Source organism: Procambarus clarkii, chromosome 50 (genome assembly GCF_040958095.1).
Source record: "Procambarus clarkii isolate CNS0578487 chromosome 50, FALCON_Pclarkii_2.0, whole genome shotgun sequence".
Classification (NCBI taxonomy): domain Eukaryota; kingdom Metazoa; phylum Arthropoda; class Malacostraca; order Decapoda; family Cambaridae; genus Procambarus; species Procambarus clarkii.
In genome coordinates, this window is record NC_091199.1 from 9,080,387 (window position 1) to 9,097,882 (window position 17,496).

At 36.2% G+C, this 17,496-nt stretch overlaps 2 protein-coding genes across 4 annotated transcripts in view; both read right to left on the bottom strand.

The window, feature by feature from the left end:
- Amph (amphiphysin) overlaps positions 1-7,184 on the bottom strand; it is a 185,232-nt gene extending 178,048 nt beyond the window's left edge. Inside the window, exon 1 of one of the 3 annotated variants that reach the window (XM_069303478.1) lies at positions 6,889-7,184. In XM_069303478.1, coding sequence (XP_069159579.1) covers positions 6,889-6,957 — 69 coding nt within the window. In that variant the 5' untranslated portion in view covers positions 6,958-7,184. The remainder of the gene's footprint in view (positions 1-6,888) is intronic. The other 2 variants (XM_069303479.1, XM_069303480.1) reach the window with 2 other exon arrangements.
- A 4,053-nt stretch (positions 7,185-11,237) lies between these two features.
- On the bottom strand, positions 11,238-15,914 carry Alg2 (alpha-1,3/1,6-mannosyltransferase Alg2). The gene is made up of 2 exons (XM_045766046.2): positions 15,586-15,914; positions 11,238-13,154 (listed from the first exon to the last, which is right to left on the bottom strand). The coding sequence occupies exon 2, from the start codon at positions 13,150-13,152 to the stop codon at positions 11,929-11,931; it is 1,224 nt and encodes a 407-aa protein (XP_045622002.1). The 5' UTR covers positions 13,153-13,154; positions 15,586-15,914; the 3' UTR covers positions 11,238-11,928.
- Between the last annotated feature and the right edge of the window lie 1,582 nt (positions 15,915-17,496).

Genomic DNA, 17,496 nt, shown 5'->3' on the forward strand with positions numbered 1-17,496 from the left:
ACAAGTCCAGTGTGCTACCCAGACTCATGATTACTGGAGAGGAGTCGGCTCATCGAAGAGGATACTAAACCCCTCGGAGCAAGTATCTCTGGTGGGGGTAACCCACAGTGCGAGCAAAATAATAATGATCAAAATGTATACCCATTAAGTAGAGTACCTGTAATAGCATGTATAGTAAATGCTACAGCATAGCAAGTACTGTAATTGCTAAAGGCCCCCCCCCCCCCATTTTTTTTAGGTCTACTCACGATTCCTTAATATTTGGAACATTTATACATACTGTACTAAAATATAATGATTGAAGACATCTTGTCTTTTTTATTGCCGTTCATTTTGTTTAACATGGACGATATGTAGAGTGTGGAAAAGGATAGAAAGAAATATTCCTGCTTACAGTACCCACTGGACTACTACCACCACAAATGAATATGAATTACTCTCGTCTAACAACTACAAATGAATAATAAACCCTATTATACTTCCATGAAGACCCATGAAAATGAATGCCATAATCAGTACTGTACATTATAAATTCAGAAAGTGCCCTAGATGCTAGTTTCACCAGGCACACACTACTTAACATGCTGATGTGGGCTTCAAGTGGTTGCTCTCTCTCTTGTACTAATTTATATGTGCCAAGGTTACACACACTGTTCAACCGGAACAAATGTTACAAAACTATCAAGGGGCCAAGAGCTATTAAGAGAACTAACAATATGTATACACACTCAAACTGTACTGTACTGTACTTATAATTAATATTAAAACTAAAATTACGAAGACTAAACCACACACCAGAAGATGAGACGACGATGTTTCAGTTCGTCCTGGACCATTACCACAATCGACTTGATAATAGTCCAGGATGGACCGAAATATTGTCGTCTCCTCATCTTCTGGTGTGTGGGGTTTAGTCTTCATATCTTCAGCCACATTATTGTGACTTATTGTCTGCAAACTATTATTACTGTATTTTCTCGAGTAATATTACTTTCAAAATAAAAATATGCATTTGATATTTTACAAAGAAAACTTGCAGTGCCTATTAGGCTACAGTGAAAATTTTTACACAAACACTAACTACACACCATGTCAAGCAAATCTTAAAATCTATGATTTGCTTGAAATACTAAGCATGCTAGTGGCTTTATAAGAATGCATGATAAAGTTAGCAACATTCTAAGAATGTACCACTTAATCACAACATATGTACAGTACTGTACTTTCACAGCCCATTGTACTGACATGGTACTTGCCAGAATTAGGTTGGAATATTGATACTGTACTTATATTAGGTGGCTCCTAGTAATGAATCCCCAATGGTGAGCATTCCAAATGTAAACTATGTGAACAAGATATGGGGACACACTCCTACACTATACTTGTGAGTGCAATGTTACCAATGACTTCAGGACAAATGGTATGATATACTTTGAGCTCTGTAATTACTTCATACACTCATAAATATTGGAAGAAATTCTTGTGCTTTAACCAAAGTTTGCAAGTGCAGGCTAGTAAACTAGACTTGCATTTCCTGTTTCCCCTGATTCTATGTACTGTACAGTCAGACTAAACATCCTACAAGATGGGGATATTAGATGAACTCACAGACCTACGACCTATACTCTATAATCCTTCATATAGGAAGGAGTAGCGGCACATTGCTGCATGTACCTATGCTTGTTACAGTAACACAAAAATAAAACTTACTGTATCTCCTTGTATATAAATAAATAAAAAAAAATGGTATATCACTGCATGGGGGACATAAAGCCTATTAGGCCTATTGAACTCTCCACACCTCCCTTAACCAAGGGCAAAGCTGTCTGAGCAATCACCCAGCTCATTACTGGCCACACCAAATGGCATTTAACCAATGGATAGTTAAGAGCACTTGGAAAATCTGCCCATTTATTTCCGTCTCCGCCGGGGATAGAACCCAGACCCTTAGGACTACGAACCCTGAGTGCTGTCCACTCAGCCATCATGCCCTCAATATATGAGGTGGTTATATTGATATACTGTATGTATGTATGTATGTATGTATGTATGTATGTATGTATGTATGTATGTATATATGTATATATGTATATATATATATATATATATATATATATATATATATATATATATATATATATATATATATATATATATATATATATATATATATATATATATATATGTCGTACCTAATAGCCAGAACGCACTTCTCAGCAGAATATTCAAGGCCCGATTTGCCTAATAAGCCAAGTTTTCATGAATTAATGTTTTTTCGTCTACCTAACCTACCTAACCTAACCTAACCTAGCTTTTTTGGGCTACCTAACCTAACCTTACCTATAAATATAGGTTAGGTTAGGTTAGGTAGGGTTGGTTAGGTTCGGTCATATATCTACGTTAATTTTAACTCCAATAAAAAAAAATTGATCTCATACATAGAGAAAAGGGTTGCTTTATCATTTCATAAGAAACAAATTATAGTAAATATATTAATTCAGGAAAACTTGGCTTATTAGGCAAATCGGGCCTTGAATAGTAGGCTGAGAAGTGAGTTCTGGCTACTAGGTACGACATATATATATATATATATATATATATATATATATATATATATATATATATATATATATATATATATATATATATATATATATATATATATATATATATATATATATATATATATATATACACACACATATATATATATATATATATATATATATATATATATATATATATATATATATATATATTACTGGTACAGTAATATATATCAATATATAAATTATTGATCAGATAATATATACTGTATAACTGATAAAATAATATAGACTATTTGTATATAATATATACAAAACCAGAATATACATCAGAAAGATTTATATTTTTTCCAATATCAAATATTAAAATATCAAAACCAGAATACTGAAGACAGCACGCAAAATAATAATAATACATTGTGTCGGGGAACAGGAAGCCAGAGTGTATTCATACACATTTTGGCTTTTAACAAGGTTCCCCCTCCCCCCCACCCAAGGCTGAATTACTGACCCCGCCAAGGATGCAACCCCACAACAAGCTGACTAACTCTTGAGTATCTACTCACTGCTAGGTAAACAGCAGCATTAGGTGAAAGGAAATGTGCCCAACCATTTCTGTCCCACCTGGGATTCGAACCCGGAATTCTCAATTGTGCGTCGAGAACGAACCCGACTGTACTACCGGGATCCTTTGACCCTCTGAAATGAAATCACAAAACTGTACTGTAATGTGATGCATCCGAGAACATATCGAGGCAGTATGATGGAAGCAAACCTGCATCCCTAGACTCTCCAGCATTTTTGAATTGTAAGGTGAGCAGCATGGAAGGACTAGCTTTAAATTTCAACACCAAGCAGATGAACAAGCAGATGCTAAGTCAATCCTTAAAATGAACAAGGCGTCATAATCTCCAACAAACTTTACATACCAATAGAAAGTATATACAAATAAAGCTATTGCTTAACACATTTGTTGTAGATTACAAAAATACAGAACATGAATGTACAAGAATAGATGTCACAGCAATAGGGTTTACAGTGCAGTACCATATTCACCTAGTGATTACACCCCTTATTTGTACAGTGTGGACATCTGCTGCTCAGCATACAGAGTTCAACCCTCAGGTTCCCGTGAACCTAGCAATTCAGCAACTCGTCAATAACACGTCTTCCCACTTCTATAACCATGCCATTTTCTTAATATGTTAACAATTTTTTTTAAATTTTTCTTCGACATATTCAGGGTATCCACAAAAAAGTCAGTTATCCATTTTCTTTTCAGCCTGACCCCCTGTGGATACAGTATGTCTATATAATATTCCAATTTTAAAATAAATTTTTGTAACCGAATACAATTTTACTTTTCATACTCATTGCAGTACAGTGAAACTATCAACTAATTAATCAGATAAGCTCTCTATCTCCCAGATAACTTGAAAAAAATTAAAACCATTGTTCAAATTATTGAGCTAATCAAACCTGATCTTTTTCCCCTTCAGACCCATGGTATTACAGTTCTACAATATCCAATACTGCACTATACAGTATAGTGAAGTCTAAACCTTACTTAATCTTAAGACATTATGAAAAATTTAGGATTTACATAAATAACGTGGCACACCTAAAAATCAAAAACATCCTAGCACGATTATTTCAGGAGCAGAATCCACATTGAGCACATTGATAAGAGGAGCTGAAGTGTACTCTAACATTTTGATGCGATATACAATATATGTACTATATAAAGTATATAATATACTAAATAATAACTAATATTTTATGAAATTAATATTATATATTAAATTATAATTTAGTATTTTATACAGTATATAAAATATAATATATAAATACAGAATAAAGCAAAACAAACCAAAAAATGGAGATGGTAGGACAAAAGAACATGGAAACCGCATTGAAGGGGCCCTAAAAATAAAAAAGTGTTGTGTATACAGTACTTTTCTCCGAGGCTATGCCCCCCCCCCTTCTTCCAGTCAGAGATGGTACCCCTTTTATATTTTTCAATATACAGTCCTGTATAATTAAAATTCATTCAAAATTAGCTTTTCTATCTACACCTCATCTTAAGCCTTACTCTATTTGTTTTACTCAGAACAAAATTTGTTAATCATGAATGGGGCGATCGATAAAGGATCAGTGTGTAATTGTGCCCTCTTGCCCATGGTTCAGACATGGGTCTTTCTTGCTTACTTGGCAAGCAGGTAAGGATACTATCCACTACACCATTTAAGAGTAAATGAAGGTAGTTGTGTAGGGTATTAGATTTAATGTTCCATATCAGTTTTTTCTTGTTTTCATATACTGTACTGACTAACTACACATGCAAAAACAGGTAATAACAGAAGGCTAGCCTCCAGCATTTTACATTCCACCCAATTTAATAAATTACAGTACTTTACTAGTTTTTTTGTTATATAATAATAATAATAATAATAATAATTTATATAAAATACATTGGGGTGCAGTTATAGTATAAAATGTTTGTACAGTATAAGTATTTACTCTTATTTGTTCTGAAGCCACTAATCACCTGCAGATTTTCAAGCAATATTTATTTTGATTTGACCATAAAATTAAATATTTTAGCACTGACCTTGATTACTGACATTACTGTTGGTGATGCCCAATATCATTAAACAATGAAAGAGAATTTTCTTAACATGGTAATCCAACTATCATGAAATATGCACTGTATATACAGTACTGATATTCATGTATGTAGGTATGTACAGTATTAGACTATGATTGCTCAAAAACATCCCACTTATAATTGATCCAGAACTTCAAAAGGTCAGATGTAACATTAACAAGGAACAATGGTTTCAAGCTCAAGCCACAATGCAGGACAGAAAACAGGTGCTTTTCCATCCATAATTATAAACCCATGAAAGAAACCTACCCACCGAAGCCATAAATGCCAAAATGCTGATGAATTTAAAAAAATCCAGCTTGACAAAATCATCAGGACAAATTGAGGGACCTTCAACAAGCTCCCAGCTTCCTGTCCTCATTGAAGCCATTAGAGGGAGAGTGTGACCCACGTGTAAATACTCGCCATTCACACTGAGACGAGATTCTACGTACAGTTATCATATGAAAGAAAACATGTGTAATTCATAATATGATTTCCCCTCAAAACAAAATAGTAGTAAAATTGTCTACAGTTGCAAATTTGTATACAATGGAAGACACAACTATGGGTTAAAATGTACCTGAAACAACTATATTGCTCTTAGTACAGTTGCTACAGTACTGTAGCAACTGTATTGAGTAATATCGTTGCTCCATACCCACAGACTGTGAACAGATAATCACCCATTGTCCATGACTTTAAACATGCCCACAGATGATCAACCCCAAATTTCATATATTACAAAATACCCACAGATAATCAACCCCACATTCCACAAATTACAAAATACCCATAATGATCAATCTCACATTACATAAGATAACAAAATATCCTGATGATCAACCACTTCTCCATAAAGTGCAAAATACCCACTATGAATATCCATGTCATCTATAACTTGCAAAATACCCACTGTCGAATATCCACGTCACCTATAACTTGCAAAATACCCACTGACGAATATCCACGTCACCTATAACTTGCAGAATACCCACTGTCGAATATCCACGTCGCCTATAACTTACGAAATACCCACTAATGCTCAACCCTACACACCATAAATGATAAAAACACCCATAGATGATGGGCCCTACAGTCCACAATGGCCAGAAATATCCCTGCCACTGTACCGTGCCCCGAAATCCTCCCCTCAACAGGTATGTCACCGCCCTCACGCTCCACACTGGTGAAGAGCCTTGCTACCCCGCCTTATGAGGTCAAATTTCTCGCGATAACCGACGTTGCAACAGCGAAGAGTGACGCCAACCAGTCAAGCTATGCACCGTGAATATAAAGTCATTCAACACTTTCTACAGATATCTTCCTGTTGCCGAATAATAACATAACTCCAGAAGGGGCCGAGCAGTCGCGGTGCCATCCATGACAACTCTCGCCTCAACGTTGTAAAACCTTCAGACTTAACAGGAAAGAACCTTTAAATTGCCACTAATAATTAAATCTTTGACATGCGATACACATCACTGCTATCTTTAGTTACCCATGGCTAAGTCAGGCCCGCTATTATGGTCATTCAGCCAGCTGGTTTGTCAAAGTTGGGAGGCGGAACCCTCCATGTCTGTACAACTCTCATCTTCACTGTCTATTTACGACGGAATTTTGACTGTGCATTCATGTGAAATCTACGTCTTGTGATAGTTCAGGTGTTCAACTTGCCTAGTTATTAGTACTTACCTTTTCCTTAGCTCTGCCCGCATGTTTTTGGACAGTTTTCGCAAAGAGTCCCCCCTTGTTCTCCGCCATCTTCGAGTCTTGGCCCACCACTGAAAAGTTGAGTACCTGCCACAGATGGGGTAAAACTAAACTGTTGTGAAACGTACTTCGGAATCTCACGTATTTTGATTTTCACACTGTATAATATCCACCTTAATTTATCAACTTCGTTTGGGACTGATGTATTTTTTTCTGTCGGCCTCACTGCAGAAATCCCGGTGTATAACTGCCCACCGTAAAGGAGTTTCACCCTCAGAGAGCAGTGCCAATATTATTGGAACGCCCGGTGAGAACTCCCTAAAGTAGTCTCAGTGAGCGAGATTTTGTCGCTGACCGTCACTGGAGGCGTACGATCACTCATTTAACTCAGACAAATAACACACGTCGAGCATAAGAGAGACTTTTAGCAAATTAGAAGAAAAGTCACCGCCAACGAGCTGGAAAATATGATGTACATAGATATGTAACATGACACCCATAGCAGTTTGGCACTGGTGAAGCAACAGGTGTTGGAGGGAGGCGAGGGCCTCACCGACTGTAGACGTTGTTCTCAAAACTCTAGGTGGGAGAGTTACCACCGCTGCCTCAAACTTGCTACCTTGGTGTAGTGTGGCCCTTATTTGGCTCTGTCGCGTGCTATCATCTCCCACCTGCACCATCTTGAATACACTCTGTAGTTGCATTTCTCTGCGCAGTTTATTTGTTGCACACGCGAGAATATGTACACTCGAATACCTGGGCTTGCCTGGGTTGAGCTTCAGCTCTTGGGTCCCGACCCTCTTTTTTCAATTGATTAGTCATAGAGCTCTATAAATTACCGGAGACAAGACAGCATTATACTTATCTTGGTCTCTCTATTTAATGGCGAGGCTTTCCGTGTTGTCAGCCATCCAGCCTACTGGTATTTAACCTAACTGACCGAGTGGCACCCACATCATACACTGCCAAAGCCAACATTTTACCCTCAATATGGAATCTGCTGCCACTATTATACTTCATGCGTTCATTCCATTTACTATGGCAAATCTTTTTAATCATTCTCTTCCTCTAAGTAACGAGGATCTAGACTGAACACTTCCTGGAAGCTATTTTTAATACTTCACATTTTCCTGGCCATTTGGCACTAACGAATTTGGACAAACAGTAAAAAGTTTGGTTTTTGTTGCTAATAAAACCCAACCTATCCTAACCCTATATATGCTATATGAAGCCTAATATAGTATATGCTATAGTAGGCCTAGGATTATTCAAGTTTCGTTTTTAGCTTTATTTTTTCTTGACTATAAAGTGAATAGTACTAAATTCTACTAATTGTCTATTGTGTCAGTATATGTACTATGGTCCACATACTGTAGTTACACAAAATACTATCTAAAAAGGAGGATGAGTTGGTATACCAGACATGACAGGGCTGATGAAGAGCAAATGGATAACCGACTAATATGAATATAATTCGTTACGTCTTTAGAAGAAAAATATATATTTCAACTTGCTCAATTAGTGTTTTTTGGACTACTTAAGATGACATGGTTTTAGAACTAAGAGGAAGTGTTACTGTTGAGCCGCTGAATTGCTAGGATCACTGGAACCCGAGGGGCCGAGGTTTACAAGCCGACCTGTAGATATCCACGACACAAATGTGGGAGCGTAATCACGACACTATATACTTGACTTACCTGAGAGCCACTAACCATAATGGCCTCGACGAGGACACGAAGCCGGCAGCTTGTCGAAGGTCCCTCCCCCCCCCTCCATTTGCCTTGATATTTTCCAGGTATATTTTAAAACTGGACAGTTTTGGCATTTACGGCTTCGGCGGGTAGGCGGTTCCATGGGTTAATAACCCTGTGGGTGAAAAAGCATCTCCTGTTCTCATACACTGTGGCTTGTTGAGCTTTAAACAGTTGTTACTTGTTTGTGTTACATCTGACCTGAAGAAAAAATCCATATCAACCTCTAACTTTTTCAGTATTTTAAAAGTTTCAGTGAGATCCGCAGTGTTATGCCTGGTTTGCAGTGTCGTTAGCCCTGTGGCCTTCAAGCATTCCTGATACGAGAGATGACTTGGCTCTGGAATGACTTTTGTTGACCGGTGTTGCACCTTCTCCAAAGCAGCTATGTCCTTCTGAAAATGAGGTCTCCATGCTTGGATACAGTAACCCAAATGGGAGCACACCAGAGATTTATGCAGTTGCGCCATTACCTTCTTTTACCTTAGAGTCAAGAGTATGCTTGATTATCCCAAGTGTTTGGTTAGCTCTTCTGACTGCTGCACCCACCTGTTGTGCAACTTTTAGTGAGTGGTGGATTTTGACTCCAAATTCCATATTCAACAATATGCAATATTGTTGAGAAGTGAAACTGCTGTAGGCATTCATCCTGCTCGCTGGATTAGACTACTACTACTACAATAATAGGCTACTGACCGAGTATAACAGGCATCAACATTTCAAGAGTTCGAGATGGAGTTTCAGGTCATCAATAAGATCTTTTTTAAATGACATGTTATAGTTAAAATATTTCGTCCACATTGGGGAGCCCAAATATGGAATTCAGGTGTAAGTATTACAGTACAGTATAATGTGTCATTGATTTTAAGACTTTACCACTCTGAAGAAGTATACAAAGTTTGGTTGCTTGAGGGTCCCAGAAGTACAGTTGGGTTCATTCTCAACTCTCAGTCAAGAATTGTTTTTCAAATCCCAGGTAGGACAGAAATGATTTGGCACATTTCCTATCACCTACTGCACCTGTTCACCTAGCAGCAAATAGGTACCCAGAATTTAGAATTCATAATTTTAATAATTGTTATCAGAGGACAGGCAGCCAGTGTACTTATTTGTTACTAGATAAACAGAGGAATTAGGTGATAGGAAATGTGCCCAACCATTTCTGTCCCACTAGGGATTCGAACCCAGAACTCCCAATTGCGAGTAGAGAATTAACCCGACTATACTACTGGGACCCTGTGTGTATACACAGGATGCCTGTCCCCTGACAAAATGAATTCATTATTTTTGTATCTTAAGATACAGTGTGTGTACCCCACAGCTGAAGTAGGGGGATGCTGGCAAAGGAGTCTTATGGGATCAGAGAAAGGGTACAGGTCACTTAGTCGAGAAGAGTGGATAGCATCAGAACAAGGAATGCCAGCAAGAGTTGGAGCTTCCAGGTGGTGGTTCACTCATGAGCCTGGCCACTCACTACAGGTGCCTTAGGTAACTAACACAGGCATATATGAATAAATAAATAAATAAATAAAATAATAATAATAATGTCTATGTCCTAACCCTTCGCTGTAGTTTCAGGCATAAAAACAAAAAACTAAATTTGCATGCAACCTCAGTCTTCAGCAAAGAATGGGATCCAGAATTTTTGTTTACATTTGAAAGAAGCTATTGTTACACATTTAAATATGTGCATTTTCTAAGCTGGCACGTGTTGTTTTTTATTTCTGTAATTTGATTTAATAAACTGACCTCCAACAACACTGATGTAATGTACATTCCATTCAATTTTCTATGCATATCACTATGCAGAATATCCCTTAACCCTTAAATTTTCAACTCAAAACTTACAGTACAGTACTGTATAAACTAATGACAATTTTGACAAACAGAGCACCAGGGCTATTATGTTTTTAAAATATATAATCTTGACAATACTGTACAGGCTGTATAACCAAAATGGAAAAGCTCTCACGAGAGCATCGCTTATCACAATGCATATTCATGTTAATAATGAACTGGAAAAACAAAGTACTGTACTGTAATTGCATTTAAATCTATGCCAAAAGGTGATCAATAATTATAAAAAGAAAAGTCAAATCAAAAATAGATCTTCAACACCAAGGGCCATAAATATCAAATTAGAGAGAGTTCTTACTAGTAATTTACAATAAAATTTTAGTCACTTTATACAGTACTGTAAAATTTTTAATTTGTCACCTTTTGGTTTTCCATAGTCAGGAACAGAAAGCCTGCTAGGCTTATTGAAGTCCCCCCCCCAGGCCAATTCCTGACTTTCCTCAGGATGCAACCCATGGCAGTTCCCTACTTCCCTGGAACATATTTATTGTTAGGTGAACAGCAGCATCATGTGAAAGAAAACTTTACTGAAATACTTCTTTCAGCTGTGATCCAACTGCACAACAGGACCTTTGTGCAATAATACGGTCACTGACACCCTATCAACAAAATGGGTGTACAGTACAACCTTCGGATTAGGTTTACAATATACTGTACAGTACTCCTAAATTCTGTTCATATAATATTAATCACATTGGTATTTAATCATTTATAGTTTCATGGTTTTATGGAAACAAATTTTATTGGTACGCATATACAAAATAGGCAAAAATCTTACAATTAAAAAGATGAATACAAAGTAAATGCTGCCGGTCACAACACTGGTGTTCAAACACCTATCACAAAATGTAAACAGCCACTGTAATCAAAGCAATTAACTCATCAGACTGCTTCCTCAAAATGCAATGACTAAATTGTTAAATATTACATATGTAAATATTTTAAAACTAATTTAAACACTGATTGCATGACAATTTTTAGGCATGGCAAATATTCCTTTCTCTAGATTGTTTAACCTAAAATAAGTACTGTACTATCTAAAATGTTGCAAGCCATCAATATCTGGACGTAAAAATACATTTTATATGTGCAATATTTTCAGCTTTTGCAATTTTAGAAGATTCCAGTACAATACTGTAGTATATTCTCAGGATAATACAATCTAAATCCTTATCATTGATGATAAAAAATATAGACTGAACATCACTATTGCTTTTTAATGAAAAGGCACACACACTTGTGTAATCAATCTAACATCATGAAACATTATATAAATAGAATACTTTGGATCAAATTATAAGTAATACAGTACTGTACCTGGTATAGGACTAACAAAATATGAAGAGTAGAATCACACAGATTAAGTGATTAATGTATTTCTCAATTTCCAGTAACCAACACAAAACTGCAAGAGCTACTTCAGTTTTCTTTCATCTACGAGACCTTGGACTATGTAATGGAGATGGTCAGAGAATTTAATAAAGGAAAAATTGGTAACTACGCGACTATGAGCCAAATCTCCCATATTGTCCTTTTCATCAACACCAGTAACAAACCTCTTCATTGCCTTGGCAAAATCTTCTGGGTCCTGCTTGCAAAGAAACCCTGTTTCTCCATTCACAATTGTCTCTGTGGGACCTCCACTATTGACTGCTATAACTGGTGTGCCAACATACATGGCTTCTATTGGTACAATTCCAAAGTGCTCCTTGTCTGGTGTGTAAAGAAGACATTTTGCTGATCTGAGAAGAGCAACTTTCACCTTATCTAAAGGAGACTTTAGGAAAGTAACCTTATCTAGTATGTCTAAATTAATGGCGAGTGCAGCTAACTCGCTGTAATACTCTATGTTTTCCTGCACTCTGTCATCATATCCACCAGCAATTATTAAGTGAATGCGCGAGGCTTCAACTTTGTTTAACGAATCTAGAAGCAATTTCATGGACTTCAAGGCCAGGTCAATGTTCTTCTTACGTTCAAATCGATTCAGCGAGAGGAATATACAGTCACTACTTATGTCTAAACCTACATCTTTTAATGTCAATGATGAATATTTATCAAAATTGTCAAAATCTAATGATGGATACAAAACTGATGGTGAAGTTTTGATAGATTTAAATGTTTCCCTATATACACTAGCAGTGAAGTGACTGTTTACCAAAACACAGTCAGCCTGGTTTGTTGTTTTCTCCTCTAAAGTATCCAAAAAATATCTATAAACTTTTTTAAGGAAAGATTTTCTCTGTGTCAATAGCTGGTCTGGAAAATGACAATAAAAAATTATTTTTGTATTGCTTTTAAGTCTTAGGAAAGGTATGCATGCCGATACCTGATCTACAAACACAACATCATACTTCACTCCACTAAACATAACTAGATACAAAGATACATAAATCATACGAATATACGCCCAGAATGCTGCTAGCATTCCAAAAGTGGAACGTGGGAGCCAGTCGCCAATACATGTTACTTCTAATTGGCCATCCCTAGTTTCTGGAAAACAGTGTCCAGGATCATGATGGGCAGTAAAGAACTGGACATCATGGCCTTTTCTCTTAAGTGCCAAACCAGCATCTACTACAAGACGTTCAGCACCACCAATGCCGAGATCCGGGTGAACGAACACTACTTGAACCATGTCTGAAAGATATTGCAACTACAAAGCAAGGACATAAAAACAATAAGAAAATTGTATTAGCATACATTATACATCTAAAAATAAAATTGTTAGGTTTCTAAATGCCTTCAATAAATTTGAGTGCATCTCACACTGAAGTAATGTGCAAGAGTTCTTCACGAAAATAAAATATCCCATTCAGTCACCAAATTTTTAAGGCTATATTAATAAATGTATTATCAATATGCAAGATATAAACAATTGGTATGGTAGGAAGGAAAGCAAAAGCACAATGTACAGTGTGATTTATTATAATACTGATGGAGGACCAAGGTTCAAGATATACGAGTGTTCTAAATAATTCTAGTAAAGTAGGGATAAAAATCTTAAAATTATAATATGAACCACAATACTCTTTACAATATACTGTACTGTACTTTTTTATAAATTTAAATTATATTCTGTTACGTCTTGTTACCTGTTGTAAATTTCTATTAATATTGCAATGTATTACAATTGCACTGCATCCTTTCAGTATTATGTCTTAATGAATTTATGAGGAAAACTTATAAATGCTTAACCTGGACCTCCGTCACTATGTAGTGCCAACTGTTAAAAACTAAGGGTATTTGAGGTAGGTAAAGTAATTAAAATGTAAGTGGCAAAAATGTCAAAGTATGCCGAGTGAGTGATGGATGAAGCTTACCAAGGAAATTCTAAAGCAAAAATGAAAGGCACTGTCTCTCGGCATCTGTGATGCTGGGCAACCCCTTAAAAATTGCATTATGGTGATAGATTTATAATTACCAATACCAATGTATAAATTTAACAAATTGGTTTTGATTCTATGAAATAAAAAATCACTTTAGATGAAACCATAAAGGTTGATAGTATACTGTATATATACTGTAACAATTAAATAAGGTAGTGTAAATATGAAGAAACAATGTGTTAGTTACTGCCTTTGAATATTTTATAATTTTCATGACTGTAGCCTAAAGTCATGAGCAACAATTTCTTCTCATACAGAAAGTGATCGTTATTAAATCACGAAACATCCATAGCAGACAATCTATCTAGCCGTTTGGAATTCCCATCATTTGGTTAGTCTATTATCACACCAACTCTCACCAGGAATGGTGGAGGGGCCTCAATACTAACAAAACTACAAATGAAACAGTTGATCTCATTAGACTTAAAATACTAAACAAATTGGAAGATATATTAATCCAGACCACTTCTTTGAAAAAAAAAAAGGACAATGCAACTCCCACAAGGGCAACAACTTGAAGCCCAATAAGCCATAATGTAGGTCAGATAACAGGATTTTTTTTTTCCCCCATGGGGTAATAAACCATGGAATCTCATACCCACCAAAGTGTAAATGCCAATTCAGTACAAATGTTCAAAATTTAATTGGAAAAAATCCTCATGAATAATTAAGGAGTAATAGCCTTACCATGACCAAATTGTAGAATCTAGAATTTTTAGCTTATTTTTACTAAAATATTTTATTTTATTACTAAACTACTGCTATTACTATTACTATTACTAAACTATTACTAAATTACTATTACTAAACTATTACTATTACTAAACTATTACTATTACTGCTTATTTTTTACTAAAATTTAAAAAGTGTGTAATTCCATTAGGACAAATTATATATATACAGTACTTTTATTTTGAATTTTGTCAAACAAGATACATAGGGTAGGGATTCTGCCAGGAAAGTGCCCTTTCTGAGGGAATTAAGGAACGTTTTTGGTGTACAATAACATGAAACAACTTCTTATCACTAGCAATAGATGAAAGCACTTACGAGCTGCTTCTTGTACATTACATAGGAAATAGTTCAACATTCATAATAAAAATTAAATACTAGTACATATAAGTACTGTACATGATATATTATTTAAATTCATACAAAATCTAATTGACACAGGCCATATAGTATCTACAAATAAACTAATACATTTGAAATTTATTGAATTTATTGAACTGTTCCAATACGATGAGAACACCTGTCAACGACAGGTTGGCTAGGTATTCCAGGCTTGACAATCCATTCAACGTCATGAAAGGATTGTCACAACCTGGCTAGGGCAGGCCAGAAAGACACCATGTCAGTGTGGTCACTCAACCAGTGTCTGCTCAGCCCCAATAGTGCTTAACCTGAGCAACTAAGCTTCTTGGTTAGTGCAACCAGTTCTCAACTGAATAATAAAATCTTTGATTCTTGGAAAAGATGAGACATTTGGGCAACATTCTTTTTAACACCTGATGCCTCTGTTCACCTAGCAGTAAAATAGGTACCCGAAAGTTAAACAAGGGTCTTGTTGGCGTATTGGGACTTGGGTAAGCCTGTGAAGCTTATACAAGTCCAAAGACTTTATTTCTGTCCCCGACAACAAAAATCAAATACCATTTACAATTTTCCTGTCCGGTACATACCTCCTTTATAAGCCGTGTACGACGGCTGATCTTCTAGGTGACGACTCTGTGTAATGTGACGCCTGGACAGAAGTGACAAACAATCGTAGACAGGACCAGCCTACCTCGACAGATAACTGGCAATACCGTCCAAGCCAGACGAGTGACAGCTACAGATTTAGACAGTTGACTATCAGTAGCAGCCAGACAGTTGGGGGAACAAGGGAATGAGTGTCAGGAGGGGACTTGACAGTCGTGTGTGTGTGTGTGTGTCAGGAGATGGACGTCAGCAAGGCGCGCCAGGCTCCGCGCCTCACCTCCCCCACGCTCCTCACACCTCAACACTCACTCCAACTTGTCATATTTGTTCCTCACTTTAATATATACATTTAATTTTAAATATACGTAACATTACTTCTAAACCATTTGTATAGCTATATTCATATATATTAAAATACCTTTCAATTTTATTAATTGATAAAGATGCATTATAAGTGTAACCATAAACTAAAAGAAAATCTCTTCTTAATTCCTGAAAAAACTAACTACTCTATCTATTTACTGTTTCACTTCGTTATACGGTATAGCAAAACTGTTGAATAATCTATTAATACAATTTGTAACAACAAACGACCTTTACAAAAGCATCTCTCGTAGAATAATTACTTTTGACTGATCAAGGCTCCATAATGTGGCAAGCGTTCAGTCAGTGCTCAAGCGACCGTTAGTCATATATTATGCTCAAAACTAATATTAATACTAATATATTACAAAATATATTTACAAAAATAAATACTTGTCAAAAATATTTGAAAAACTAATCTACAAGCAGCTTTACTCTTATCTAGCCAAACACAATATACTTAGCTCTTGTCAATATGGCTTCAGACCCAAAAAAAGCACTAACGATGCACTTATTTGTATGATTAACTCGATTCATGCAGCTCTTGATAAAAATGAGTTCCCTGTTGGGTTATTTGTGGACCTGCGTAAGGCTTTTGACACTGTCAACCACCAAAACCTTCTTCTTAAATTACATCATTATGGAGTCAGAGGACACTCCCTGCAATACCTCAAATCCTACCTTACTGACAGGCTCCAGTATGTTTCTGTGAATAATACAATTTCTCCCACCCTACCCATCAACATTGGTGTTCCTCAGGGCAGCATACTTGGCCCTCTCCTCTTTCTCATCTACATTAATGACCTTCCAAATGCCTCCCAACACCTCAAACCAATTCTATTTGCTGACGACACAACCTTCATTTACTCCAGTCCTGACCCCCTTGCTCTAAATGCCACAGTAAATACTGAGCTAAATAAAGTCCATCTTTGGCTAACTGCCAACAAACTCACCCTTAACATTGACAAAACTTTCTATATTCTGTTTGGCAATAAATCCTCTAATCAAATAAATCTCAAAATAAACAATACCCAAATTTGTAACAAATTAGATGGCAAATTCCTTGGCATTCTCATTGATCACAAGCTGAATTTCCAGGGACACATTCTAAATATATAAAAAAAAGTTTCAAAAACTGTGGGCATTCTTTCTAAGATCAGATATTATGTACCACGCTATGCCCTGGTGACTCTCTATTACTCCCTCATCTATCCATATGTCAACTATGGTATTTGTGCTTGGGGTTCTACTACCCAAAATCATTTGCGTCCTCTAATTACTCAACACAAAGCTGCTATTAGGACAATATCCAACTCTGGCCACAGACATCACTCGGTACCCCTACTCAAATCTCTGAACATGTTAGATATTAAGTCACTGCACATTCTCTCATGCGTATTATACATATATAAAACGCTGAACTGTAATGCCAATACTGACCTCAAAAGCTTCATTGAAGATTATAACAGAGCCCATGAGCACCGCACCAGAAATAAATTCAGTTTTGATATTCCATGAGTACGACTTAA

Bases quoted from the DNA above. Each gene is read 5' to 3' on its own strand.
- Alg2 (XM_045766046.2), bottom strand. From the start codon at position 13,152: ATGGTTCAAGTAGTGTTCGTTCACCCGGATCTCGGCATTGGTGGTGCT.